Source organism: Schistocerca piceifrons, chromosome 1 (genome assembly GCF_021461385.2).
Source record: "Schistocerca piceifrons isolate TAMUIC-IGC-003096 chromosome 1, iqSchPice1.1, whole genome shotgun sequence".
NCBI classification, from domain to species: Eukaryota; Metazoa; Arthropoda; class Insecta; order Orthoptera; family Acrididae; genus Schistocerca; species Schistocerca piceifrons.
Genome location: NC_060138.1, coordinates 227,077,021 through 227,092,212, shown reverse-complemented (window position 1 = coordinate 227,092,212; position 15,192 = coordinate 227,077,021). Strand labels below are relative to the sequence as shown.

General features: G+C 36.9%; 1 protein-coding gene across 1 annotated transcript in view; it reads right to left on the bottom strand.

The window, feature by feature from the left end:
- Positions 1–15,192, bottom strand: part of LOC124790129 (nitric oxide synthase, salivary gland-like) — a 705,692-nt gene that overhangs the window by 33,046 nt on the left and 657,454 nt on the right. Inside the window, 5 exon segments of the mRNA XM_047257705.1 lie at positions 1,872–2,041; positions 6,450–6,631; positions 9,379–9,457; positions 9,591–9,720; positions 9,824–9,998. Of these exon segments, the coding sequence (XP_047113661.1) occupies positions 1,872–2,041; positions 6,450–6,631; positions 9,379–9,457; positions 9,591–9,720; positions 9,824–9,998 (736 nt within the window).

Genomic DNA, 15,192 nt, shown 5'->3' with positions numbered 1-15,192 from the left:
TTTCTTTTTCTCTTCTCAAGCAGAAAATCTGTGAAGTTATACAATTACATGGCCTAAAAAATTAAAACATTTACAGGGATCTGATGTTGTCGTAGTTCTGTTTCACTTAACTATCTCATTGTGCTTGTGTGCTATAGCTTGGTTCAAGACCCAAGGTATACACGTTAACATGCTGTGTACAAGAAATAAATGGCAGATATAAAAGTGATACTGAGACTATGACAGGTAAAAATGAATAAAAAACACACACACACACACACACACACACACACACACACACACACACACACACATCTAGATGCCGGTATTAAATTTTTAAGCTGAACTTCAGAAAAATACAGATTCAGTTTGCCACAATACATTCAAGTCCTACTCTGACCTTCAACTCTATAAAAATTGTATACCTCTGCTGTTATAACTTTTTAAAAATTTCTTCCTGAATATTATCATCAATAAAAATGCAGCTAAAAGCGAAGAGTACTGTGTGAGTTCCACTTAAGGCTTATCATATTTTCACAGCTTATTGTACTTTCTTCCTTTTATTCTCAATTTAAACTTCTCCATTTCATTTCTTTTTTGGTTTTTCACTTCTGGTATCAATATTTTTTCCAGCCAGTTTTTCCCTCTTTGTTTTTATCTCTGATATTCTCCTTTTCACTTGTCATTGTTTGTTGATTTCTGTCATAGTCACATACCAATTAATGTACCAAATCAGATGGAATGTTGCTATTTCACTGTAAACAATGGTCTAAACTTTTGCACAGTCATCATTCTATTTAGTAATTAAATGGAAGATACAGACTTACTGATATGTGTTTACACTGCCCATGTCCAGTACACTTGCCTTGGGGAGGGAAGCGACTGATAATGCAGCCCAGTCATGTGAAATTCTGCAGCAGCCCAATATAAGGCTGCCTGGAAACAATACACATGCACAAGCAAGTGTGTGTGTGTGTGTGTGTGTGTGTGTGTGTGTGTTTTTTGCGTGTGCCTGTCGACAAATTAATGCTTCAGCTTTTTAGTGAGTGATCTCCTTTACTCCTAAAGTATTTGGATTTGACCAGAACTTTTTTGCATAATGAAAATAATACAGGGAAATGGTAAAATAAAAAGTTTAGTAGCTCACAAATTATAAATTAAAAATTAGTCCTAATAGTTACACAAACACAGTACAATAAGAACATCATTTGCAGTAAGCCAGTTGCTCTGCATTATAGATTTAAATAATATTTGTTGCATACATGTTGGCACGAGAAGAGATTGACTATGTTCTTACCCTCACATAGCAACATCTTTTATAATTATTTTGAGCTCCTTAATTGCCTTGTACACTCACTCTGCAGTTTCAGTGTATTAACACTTTGTAGACCAAGGCAGAGCATAGTCAGGCAACAACTTTGTGTTAAAAAGACCGTGCCCAAATATAGGTTAGGCTGCAACTATCTCAAGCTATCTATCACTCAAAAAGTGGACTCATTGCATATGAAAATAATTTACCACCTGTCACTTGAATCATGCTGCATTCTGTTTTCTAGAATTATTTCAAAAGAAACACTAGCGAATTTAACAGCTACTGCTGTGAATGGCTGAGCCAATATGATCACACTGAAATAATTTCATGCATGTTCGTGTTGAGTTTTGCAAGTGAGCAAGGTATTTTACAATCTCAAGAGGAAGAAATTGCCCAATAACCCATATCACACTTTTTTGGGAAGGATAATTATACTTCATGTCATCAGTTACATATGTGACAGCAAAACTTTAAACAACAGAATAAATTGACAGCTTCCTAGGCCTGATGTTCTTCTAAATGGCTGGTGTTAAGCAGTAACAAATTAGTGTCTGTATTAATTTTTTTTTAAATGTCTTACAGTGGCAAGAAGGTTCAAACGTCTCTTGTCCTCTGGATCACTGGCTATGGAAGCAAAATGCTGCAACAAATCTGGTGTTGGTGGTGTAGTGATATCCAAAAATCGTGTGAAAAGTGTCCTCAGAGAACACGGTGGGAGGCGTTCATGAGGTTCCCAGTTTTTGAGAACACCTGAAAAAAAGAGAAAGTTGTCACAAAATTTTTTGTTTTGTTTTGTTTTGTTTGGTGCTCCCTAGACTGCAAGAGGGAGAATATATTTCTCAAATAATGAATTTCACTTAATCAAGTAGGACACACAGAAAACAGAACCAAATGAAAATGTGTTATGCCACAGAATGTTACCTACAGGTTCTGTATTTGGAGTGTAGCATATCTGGTTCATCTTTAATTTATTATGCTGGTTCCACTCCTGCCTTTTTACATATACATAGTAAGGAAAACAATGACAGGAGTAACCTAAAGATTGAATATTGTATAATTTGTCTAATGAATAGCTGAAAGATGTGGATTGGTAGGAAGGATATCAGGAAGGGCTTGATGATGCATAATAGAAGCCTAATGGTGGAAAAGAAAAGTGGATATGTTCCACTGTGGATAAGGACTACATATTACATGTCACATGGAAGACATACTTGTGGAGTAGGTGTAAGGTCTTGGCAATACATTTAGCACAGTTAAAGAGGAATTGTTCATCAAAGTAAATCTGGAGGTTTGGTGGCTATTAAAGTGGAGGTGTAAATCAGATTCCAACAATAATTACTTGCAGAAGTTCTACACTATTTAAAATTTATACAGTATACACAGGATGTCTCAGGATGCGTGCCCATGCAGTCCACCAGTGCAGTGTTTATATCTGGCATCAGCGGCGGCTGGGCTAATAAGTACACCACTACTGCCCACAGCCAGCACCATGGCTGGCAAATACAAACATGTTGGGGGACATTGTCTACTTGTATCTTCTCTGTTGTATGTAAACATTATCAAGACAGACCAGTTCCGTGCCAGTGTGCATTCAGTTGTCAGTGATAGGATTCAGTACTTGGATCATTGATTGTGTATTAATGTTTCTCTAACTTTGTCATGATTCAGCATGCCATTATCAGCCATCATAATTTTTGTGTATGTAATTATTGTCAATAAAGAATGTAGATACAGTACAATGTTATTAGTTACTGAGATCACATTTTGATTTGTTACTGAGATGCAGCTGTTTAAAATGTAACCCAACCAAATGTCCACAGGAGGTCTTAAGCAAAGACAAATTATTAAGTTCAAAAATGATTTTCATAAACTGCACCTCCTACTTCAATGCACTCTCAAATTCTCTTGACAACATCACATGTAGCTATCCTGAGATGATCTAGGGGTTCTCTTATGAGAGCAGCATTATTCATAATCTGAGTTATCAATTTGTCTCTTGTGTTTACGTCTCTTTGTGGTCTTCACCTTTAAACCATGCCAACAATCTAATGAGACAATGTCTACAGACCTTGGTGGTCAAGAAATGTGATCATTTCTGCCAATCCATCTTACGGTGAATGTTATGTTTCAATGATGTGTCATGTGATGTGATGACTAGGATAGCCATACATGTAGCCAAAGAAGCCTCAAACAATAATGCTGGAAGCTTGTTTCCATAATGGGGCTCTGTAGGATGATGCGGTAACAAAACAGGCCCAATATACTGAAGGCTATCACACCAAACCACCAATTTACAGAGAAGTATTCTTAAAAAAGTGGCTCCATTAAGTCTTGTGGGTTTTCACTGGACCATCAATGTGAATTATCTGTGTTGCTGACACAGTCAAGAGTGAAAGTGGCATCAGTAAACAGTATTGATGGGATCGCTTGGCAATTTGCAATTAGCCAACAACAAAAATTTTAATTATCTACCGTCACCTCTTTCTTAAAGATGTTGAGGCCACCGTACATAATAAGGACAGAGGGTGTGCATATTTGATGTCCACCATATATGGTACTCGTACGTCGAACACCGATATGTGTAGAAGTTTTGTGTGTGTGTTTGTGAATGACTGTTCTACCAACTGAATAATGTGTGCCACTCCATACACACACTATTCATTTGCATGTTCTGATGAAATATGACTGTTGGGCACTGCACCAGACTCACACAGTTTAGTGCAAACTGAGTAAACATACTTTAATCTGGGACTCTGCAGTTACAACATGGTCTTTTGTACTCTCTACAAGCAGCAGCAGCGTTTCCATTACAAAAGCTGTATATAAATACCATAATGGTGTAAGCAATTGTAAAAGTGTTGTGGCAAGCTTAAATGATACAGTAAAATTGGCCAAAAAATTACAACCACAGTTGAGAAATTCAGTTACATAAAATGAAGCACAATTTCACAACCTGAACCTAAAAACAAAAATGGCAATTGATACAGAGACCTGCAACACCTTTAGTATTAACATTTGAAATGAAAACTTACCTCTGTAACCACACGCATTTCTGTAACCAATAAAAAGTGGATACACGTCATATGAGTGTTTTATTCACATTTATCTATAATACCACCTCCTAAAATATTTGTTATTCCTCCTGAAGCGCCTTATATATTTTTCATTTGTGAAAAATTAAAGTATAAGGTGGGTGTAATTGCAAGGCATGAGATGACTGGGATAATTAACAGTGTATGAAGAAAATCTGCTAAAGGAATTCAGTTTATTACGGCAAATATCAAGAACTTAAGACAGAAAACAAGTCCTAAGCAAAGAAGGGAAATCTGAATGGTGGGAGGAGTATACAGAGGGTCTATACAAGAGAGATGTACTGAAGGCAGTATTACAGAAATGGAAGATGACACAGAAGGAGATGAGATGGGCGATATTATACTGCGAGAAGAATTTGACGGAGCACTGAAATACAAAACTCTTCAATCTGGTGCGTAAGATGTATGAGACAGATGAAATACTCTCAGACTTCAAGAAGAATATAATAATTACAATTTCAAAGAAAATAGGTGCCGACAGCTGTGTATTACTGAACTATCAATTTAATAAGTCATGGCTGCAAAACACTAACATGATTTATTTACAGAAGAATGGAAAAAATGGTAGAGACCCACCTCAGAAAAGATCAGTTTGGATTCCAGAGTAATGTAGGAACACGTGACACGATAATGACCCTACAACTTCTCCTAGAAGATAGGTTATCAAAAGGCAAACCTACATTTATAACATTTGTAGACCTACAACAAGCTTTTGACAATGTTGAGTGAAATGTTCTGCTTGAAATGCTGAAGGTAGAAGAGGTAAAATACAAGAAGGACAGGGCTATTTACTACTTGTAAAGAACCACGTGGCAGTTATAAGTGTTGAGGGGCTTGAAAGGGATGGAAGGTTGAGAAGGGAGTGAGAAAGAGTTATTCAATCCATACACTGAGCAAGCTGTGAAGGGAACCAAATAAAAATTTGGAGTAGGTTTGCTGATGACATTGTAATTCTTTCAGAGACAGCAAAGGACACGGAAGAGCAGTTGAACAGAATGGACTGTGTCTTCAAAGGAGGATATAAGATGAGCGCCAACAAAAGCAAAGTAAGGATACTGGAATGTTTTTGAATTAAATCAGGTCACACTGATGGAATTAGATTGGCAAATGAGATTTAAAGTAGTAGATGAGTTTTGTTATTTGGGCAGCACAATAACTGACAATGGATGAAGTAGGACATCAAATGTAGACTGGCAATGGCAAGAAGAGTGTTTCTGAAGAAGGGAAATTTGTTAACATCTAATATAGATTTTAAGTGTCAGGAAGTATTTTCTGGAAGTATTTGTATGTAGTGTAGCCATGTATCGAAGTGAAACATGGATGATAAACAGTTTAGATGACAAGAAATAGAAGTTTTTTAAATGTTGTGCTTCAGGAAAATGCTGAAGATTAGATGGTTAAATTGGTTACTGAATAGAACTGAGGAGAAAAGAAATTTGTGGCACAACCTGACTAGAAGAAGGAATCGGTTGATAGGACTCATTGTAATACGTCAAGGGGGTCTTCAATTTAGTACTGAAGGGAAGTGTGGGGTCTAAAAATCAAAGAAGGAGACCAAGAGATGCAACAGTATTTCAATTCAGAAGGATGTAGGGTGCAGTAGTTATTCAGAGATGAGGATGCCTGCACAGTATAGAGTAGTATAGACAGCTGCATCAAACCAGTATTCAGGATGAAGACCATAATGAATTGCACTGTAACAATAGAATCTATGAATAATCTAGAGAAAATTAGAAGTGCCATCTGCACAAAGTTGACTCCACACCTCTTCATGAAACAGTGACATTTCTTGCCACTTTCATACACTTCTTAATGTTTGAAAACATGCATTGAAATTACTTTGGGAAGTAAATATGAATAATAATAATAATAATAATAATAATAATAATGTCACCAAAAATATTCTTCTAATGTTTCTTCTGCACATTGTATGTATGTTTGTTTCTAACAGACACACAGCACTATGTGTTATCACAATAAATATCTGAGGGAAGAATGGATGGAAAAAATTCTAGATATATAAAGGTTCATGCAAGTGGGATACTGAAGTTCACTGACAATCTTACCATTTGAAGTATGTGTCTCCTTCAACATTTGTAGTTCAATTGGCTGGTCGGGGTCAAAACTAGACTGAAGGCGTGCTAAAATACCATCAACAAGCTCACGCCTATTGCAAGGGAAAACCCCAACATGATCTCCTGGTTGGTAAGCTAGCTCACATCCTAACTGGAGAAGCATTGTTGCACGGCTGCAATCAAGAATAAAAGTTTCTGAGTTGTTGTAATGAAACATGCCACAAATACTTTACCATTAGCTTTAGTCTAATACACAGCTATGACATACTTTTTACATTACACCGTGTCTACTAAAATTACAGAGATGAAACAGCCACTAATTTGCCACACTGATTTGCGTTTGGTGAAAGATTCAGCAATGATTCCACTAGAATAATGAGAGTAATTCTTCCCATTAATTTTCCCATAAATGACATAAACACAAATTAATTACGTAAATTATGGCAAATAATTCAGCCATAAATTCTCTCCTAGATCAAGTACATACAGCACTAGAATTTATTAACAATATTATGTCATAATATCATTGGTGTTTATTAAAGTAGCCATGTATGAGATAATAAAAGATTTCATATGGGAGATTTGAGTTGCCTATGAAAACTAGCAGATGACACAATATAGTTGGATATGCTGAAATACAGGTGGAATTATACTCAGGTGCCTGGTTTCCATAAAAATGTCACATAATTTGTAAATACTCAGAATTTAAATTATGAAACTGATCTTGCAGAACTTATTAACTAGCTATATGTATGTCATGTTAATCCTGGTATCACTTTGCTATAATGAGGATTGTGTCACCTAGTTTGCAATGCACTTTTCCAGTGAATAAATGGCTATATGCAGACCATTTACATGACTGATTTGTAAAATACAAACTTTTGTCAAATTTATGAAACTGTTCTGGGTTATTATGTCACGGTCCAATGATTTAACCTTCTCAAAATCCAAATGTTTTGACTCCATTCACGGACGACATAATCATAAGAGGCTGTAATGTACTGTGCAACTGATACATATGATGATGAGACATAACAACACATCAGAAAATTTTTACTAGTTAATGACTTATTTCTAGAAGAAAAGAATAGTTCACTTTAAATACTTTACTTCAAAGCCATAAATTACACCCAGATTAAATGAACAATTACACCCAGGTTAAATGAAATAACATTTAGGCAAGGAAGCATAGCATGACATTTTAAAAAAAAAATCTGTTGTGGAGTTGTTGACTGTTCATTTTGTGCTACTACTGAAGTAAAAATTTTTAGTTAAATGGTGGCATATGTTACACTTAACAAAAGATAAGTATGAGGAAAGTACAGCATGAATGGATGGCAGTTAACCTTAGTATTGCTGTTTGTCATGCTGACAGCTGCAATCTTGAATCTATGGAATGAGATGGTCAGGTGATTTGTTGAAGAAGTGGCTAATAAAGTAAGATTTTTAATATATTCTGTTTTTATAGGGCTTCTGTATTTCTTGTTTAGCACTAGACTAAACGTTCTCAGTCTAACTATAACTAAGGAGGAAAACTGACATGAAAATTACATTTGTATTTAGTGTTATGGTTGTACAATCCACCAATCTCCAAGAACTAATTTCTATTTGTAGCAACATATACTTGTACAAAATCAGTGTAAGGGATGAGACAATAGGTGAAAGTTTGCAAAATGATCCATCACCTTAGTCTTCAAGGCAACACAGTGACAGTCTTGATGACATTTAAATCCTACAGGTGTAAATGGCGGTAGGGAAGGTGACGTGTAAAGCGTAAGTATGGGACTTGCAACAATTTCAAGTGAACTTAAAGCACATATGACTTGCTATCTGGGAAAAAACTGTAGTGGATTTAGTGCCTACCTAACATTCCTGTGGATGGGTTGGGAGCAAGGTGAGGGAAGTGAACCAATTGTAAGTATAACTCTGAAACACCTGGGAAATTTCAAGCAGGAGGTTGGAAGAAGGTGACAAGGAAAAATAATCAAATAGTTTATATTGCTTGCTCAAGACTGGATTTGCCCAAGAATTTGTTCGTTCTGTACCTGGAAGGGAAATTACCAACACTGTATATAATCAGGTTGTGTTTTTAATTAATGCTGCAATGAATTTGTAAAAGATTTTGCTTTATAATTTGCCTACTGCATTTATACTTTTTATAACATAAATAAATTAAGTTTGTTTTTTAGGCTATTGAAAGATTTCGTTTCTTTTCCTATCTAATAAAAGATTGAGATAAACAAGAAATGGTACAACTATGGGTGATCAACTAGTTGTTGATAAATATTAATTACAATTCTGATAGCTTCATATACAGGGTTTGCGAGCTAGGCATTTAAAATAGGGTAGTAACAGACGAAAGTTCCATAGCACATACCGGTATTCAACAAATTCTGGAATTTTGTTTGTGTCAATAACAATAGCTTACAGAGGATTTAGAAATTAAGGGCCTTTCTTCTTGTGTGATAGAAGAGAAAGGAAAGTAAAGAAATGTCATCAGATTATAAAGAAATTTTCAACATTTTACTGTCCAAATAAAATTAAAAGAATAATTAATGTCTGTTATTCGTTAACAACAGAATATTAAATATACTATTAAAAAGCAGCAGAACACTTTTGTTTCACAACTTACTTTGTGGAATATTCTCTCCTGATATTAACATCAGTGGCATTTCCTCACTTGTAACCTGAAGACAACTACTAATTTTAAGTCTTTAATTACACATGAAATTGCCCTCTTCCATGCAAAGCTTAACATATAATGCTATTTTTTTTATATTTATCTAAATCCTAATATTTGGCGACAATGGGCATGTATTGCAGTCTGTTCAGTTTCTTTTTCTGCACATGTGATGGTTCGCATGGCCACGAAGGCAATAAATATAAATGAGCTTTATGTCTGTTTCTCATGTGATCTTACCTGGCATCGTTTCCATGAAGATTAATTTTCCTTACAAGAGTACATCCAGATACTTTCTTGTTGTGACATTTTGAGAGTGCTGTAATAAAAAAGAACAATGCAAAACTATCATTTTGTGGGTTTGTGTTTTGTTTCCTTCTCTATTCTTACTTTATCAGTGATCATATTTAAAAGCAAATAGTTAACATTAACATTCACATTTCATTCCTGACCTTTTGCTAAATCTGCTTGTTTTGATTCAACAAATCTCACTGTAGCAGATGATAAAGTTGGTGCCCTCAAAGCTTGTGTGGCTTCCAGGAATGTTTCATCATCATCAAGACAGAATGTCTCACAGGCAAGCTGTGACATAAATACATTTGTCTCAGATACACAAGAAATTAATTACTTTCTAAAAGGATGTACATGCAGTACAATGAATTAGAAATTAATAGTATCTACTTACACCGAATACATCTGATGCCCATTTTCTGAATGCCTGTTCTTGGCCACAAAGCTCGTCTCCGTGGGACAATTTCAGCAGACGTTCTCCTCCAAGTTCACCAAGTAAGTTATCAACATACTTCCCAAATGCGCAGAAATTTGGGTATGCACTTGAGCCTAAGGCAAACACAGCAAACCTATAAAGGAGTAAGATATTTTTAGTAACTGCTTATAGACAAATAGTTTGAAATCAGGAAGAAATAATGAAACCTATACAATTGGCCATATATAAACCAAACATATACCTAGGGAACAAAGAAAAATAGTTAACCAGATAGCTATTGTTTTTCTTGTATTTAAACTGAAATGGAGTTTGTGTTTGTCAGAATAAATTTACCATAAAATGGCTCATGTAGTTGTATGATGAAAAACGAGCTCAATCAACATGCTTCCCTGAAAATTGTAACCTGAAAAATTCATTTTAAACTGCAAGACTTCACTGACTAGTTTGGTACCTCTAGATACCTTGCCCTGCTCTCTCTCTCTCTCTCTCTCTCTCTCTCTCTCTCGTTATAAATTAGAGTATTTGCTTCTTTTTCCACTCACAGTTTAACAAAAATCACATTAATCAGAAAAATCTACAAACATTTAACTAACCTGTAGTCTCAATGTTGCTACATTGGTGTTCTTTGTGATGATTATGTTATTTTTTATGGTTATGAGTGTCAGCTTTGCAATTTCTATGATCTTTAAAGTAATATTTTATACAAGTATAAAACCAAAGATTAAATTATTTATCAATATTATGAAAATGATAGTTGCTGCTCACTATATAGTGGAGATGCTGAGTCACTGATCGGGACAACTGAAAGACTGTCGGAAGTGGATCCTTCCCACTAACAGCAGATTTTCTGAACTGTGCAAATAATTATAAGTAAGCGAGGTTTCTTGCGTTATCAATGACCCTTTGAGACAAATGCTTAAAAAACTATCTCCTCTTGATTGCACTACTATAATGATCAATATGCTTATGCAAAGAGTCATGTAAGCAAGGTTGTTATACTATCATATGACTTGAGATAAGATCTTAAAAAAGGCTTGTGAAGTAAATTCTCCCTTTTAATTTCTTTTGAAGATAAACAGCTATTATACATTAAAACAAAATTTGTTATGAATTAACTAACTGCTGTTTTCAATTAACAAATTCATGAAGGAACAAGAGTGTGACACACACAATGAGGTCAGTGACCAACTCCATTTATTTTGTGTATTTTGATGAAAATGTGACTTTACCTGAGGTATGCAAAGTAGCTGTAAGAGTTCAGTTCCCCACATGTTACAAAATGTGTGTAAATGTGGTGTGAGGTTTTAGAGTGTTCCTACAATGAGAGAATCACAGTTCGTATACACATTAGATACACACTTTCACTGATGATAACTGATATTATATTTCTCATGCCGTAGCTTATAATAAAATTGTGAAATGATGGGGTGGGTGTAATTATGCTTGTTTATTAACAAAAATTTGTAACTAAACTTTTTTATAAACGACGCCAGAAAAATCTTTATTTGTCAGTTACTGTTTACTGAAGTTACTAAAATGCATTCCTTCAGCAACACACTTGTTTCACTTCAGTAAGTGGTAGCATTTTCCTCCTCTGTTGCCTGTTTACATCAACATCATGGCATCACACTTATTTGCTGTTACTTTTGATATTATCATTGATTTTCCTGAGCGTTATGTATTTTTGGTGTGGCTTGGTGGTTCAGTGCCAGACTTCATATTCAAAGGTCTAGGGTTAAGTAATGAAATGTCACAAAGAGAATGTGTTCAAAGAGGGACAACACCAGGATGTCTAACAGACACACTTATTTACAAGAAAGACATGGGCACATCTGTGTGCATCAAGACCACAGGAACTTACAGTGCTTTGTTAATGAGATATTAACTATAATTCAATTTTCTAATGAATCATTAGTAGTAGTAATAGCAATAATGGTGGTGGCAGTGGTAGTAGTAGTAGTAGTAGTAGTAGTAGTAGTGGTAGTGGTAGTAGTAGTAAATAAAAAAAATAGTACACCCTTTTAGAGGGCTCCAATTCACTCAAGATTTATTCTTGCGACAGTGAATATGGAGTACATGAAATGATTACATTTACAGATCAATAGCACAAGCTTTCTCTGCCTCATGATGACTGGGTGTTGTGTGCTGTCCTTAGGTTAGTTAGGTTTAAGTAGTTCTAAGTTCTAGGGGACTGATAACCATAGATGTTAAGTCCCATAGTGGTCAGAGCCATTTGAACCATTTGAATAGGACAAGCAGTTCTGAGGTACTAGGTATCAACCCATGCTGAAACACCCATATTAGTACATGGTGTAGCCTCCATGGGCAGCAATGTAAACGCTGACTCTGACATCTAGTCGATCATGCAGAGGGTGAATACTACCCTGGGGCACGTTATCCCATGCCTGCTTGACTTATTCACGTAGTTCTGCAAGAACTGCTGGTTGACGGGTCGCATGAGTTACTTCTCTTCCCATCACATCCCACCTGTGCTCGTTTGGAAATAACTCCGGAGATTGTACTGGCCAGGGAAATTGCTGCACATCTTGCAAAGCACATGGAGTTTCATGGGCAGTGCGTGGGCGAGCACTATACTGTTGGAAAACACATCACCTTCTTGTTGCATGAACAGAAAAGGAAGGATCTAACAACATTCTGCATGCACCGAATCGTGGTTACGTCCCCTCAAGAAACACCAAATGTGAATGAGAGTTATGGCTTATCACATGCCAGATATAAGGCCTGGGGTGGGGCCAGTGTGTCTTGCATGGATGAACTATATGAGACAGCACTCTACAGGCCTACACTGCACGTGCAAATGACCATTGTTTGCGTGCAGACATAATCTGCTTTCATCAGTGGAGACGAGACCATGACGCACCATTCTGTCTTCCAATTGATCCTGCGACGGCACCAGTTAAGTAGTGTATGTCAATGCTGTGGCACAAGTGGAAGATGGGCTACAGGTGTGCTTGGCTGTAGCCCCACTGATAATAACCAGTTCACAATAGTTCATGTTGACACGTCTGGACTCACAAGCCCTATTATATATGCTGTGATAGCTCTACGATCTGCCACTGCTACCCTTACAATATGACAATCCTGGTGGGGGTCTGTGCTGTGTATGTCAACAACCTTGTCTATGGGTGTGAGAATGTTGACGTGACCACTGATACCAGCATCATTGCACACCTGATGCAGCTCATCCAACATGTGTGGCAATTCTCCAAAAGGACCATCCCATCACTTGGAGGGCCACAATTTGACCCCTTTCAAACTCGCTCACTTGGTTGTAGGAAGCACAAGTGTGTCTTTGTGGCATGGTTGCCTGCTTGCTTCGCACAAGCTGTTCCTCACTTGACATTGATATATGGGCATCAGACCTTAGGTTTACAAAATGCCCTCAGTGCATCATTTTTATGGTAAGTGACACATCACAAGAAGCCTCCTGGCTGTGAACATTCCCTATTAAAGGGTAGATACAGATGATGCTCTGGTATCTATGCCACTAGGCTATCTTTTGGCTGATGACATTGAAACCATTATCAGTACATCTACTATCACCCAGGTGGCACACGCCATGATTGGATCAAAATTGACAATGTCTTCCCAGGTGTACTAATTTTTTTCTGGCAGTGTAATTTTGACTTACTGCCTGTTGGTTTCTGTCCTTGAATGTTTATCTGACATCTGCTTAACCATCTCCCTGATGTCTCAGCAACAAAAGTGGCTGGCATTGCCTAAGGTTCATCATCCACGGCTGGTGGTGTACTGGAGTTGAGGTCACAGCCACAGATTATAGTACCTGTCACATAAATGTCTAAGGCTTTTTCCCTGGTCATTACCACTGTGCTTTTTCCCTTGCTACCTGCAACAAGCTGTAGCATGGGAATCCAGGATCTGTTTAATTTGAGGCTTTCATCCTTCTTGTTGAAACTATTATCATGTTTGCCAAATTCTATGCCCTTGGATGTCACAGCTCTTCTCCACAGCGAGATCCTACATGTCAACAAATTTTATTATGTGGTCCTCCTCATACAGCACATGATTTGTCACAACCAATTCATGATGGATCACCCAGTCATTTGAATTAGGCTCTTCCACATGTTCATAGTATGCAGTATATTACCAACATTGTGAGTGGGTCTCTTTGGCCGTTTGCCAATCTGAGACACTCTTTGATCTTCTTGGTCAGTTTGTAAACAGCCTTTACACTATGTTTGCACAACGTACAACTGATTCTATCTGTCACTCTGGGGGTGTATGACAGAAAGCCCATACTTGAAAGTTCTTCTTGTGATGTGTCATTTACCATAAAAATGACGCACTGTGGGCATTTTGTAAACCTAAGGTCTGATGCCCATACATCAATGTCATGCGAGGAACAGCTTGTCAATTTCATAAGACATCTGAACAGTGTCTGTGGCAACATAAAATATACTGTCTAGGTAGAAAAGGATCAACAGCTATCCTTTTTAGATGTGCTGGTGATAAGGGAGGGTGAGAACTGATACACACTGACCAATATGTGCACAAACTGTCAAGTCATCACCTCAACAACAATTGCATAGTAAGTATCATAAAACCTAACACTCAGCCAAGTGATACAGTGTCACAACTGCAGTTTCGATACTTCTGCCATACTTCCCCAGGGTAATGGACAGAATCAACCATATATTGCGTAACCCCAGAATAAAGACTATTTTCAAGCAGATCAAGAAGAGCACATATTGTCTTAGGTTGGCAAAGGACAATAGGGTTTCACCACAATGTTAGTAATATACCACACACCATGTTCATGTGGGAAGGTCTATGCTGGAATGGCAGGGCAATCCATCAACACTATGATCACTGAACGTAAACGGTATTGCAGGTTGCTCTATCAGCCATGATAGAGCAAGTGCTGTGCGAGGCAGAACATGTAATAAAAGTCACTGACACAGCAGGTCTTGCTGTGGACAAGAGCTACCACAGCTGCCTGTTCAGAGAACACAAAAATCCACAAACATGGCAATAATTCGAACAAGGAGGAGGTGGATGGATCCTGGACACCCATGCTGAAGCAAACAATCATTTTAGGTAGTAAGGGAAGAAATGCAGAGGTAATTATCAGGGAAAATCCCTCAGACATTGACACAATAGCTATATATAATCTCAAACCGCAGGCTCAACTCCAATCTACCACCAGCATTTGAGGGTGAATCTTTGATGATGTATAAAATAGGAAGTTGGGACCACTCCATCTGATATGACTGCACTCCTGTCAATACTTAATTTTAAATATTTATACTAGCTATAGGTAATACATACATGGTCTAAGCACAAAT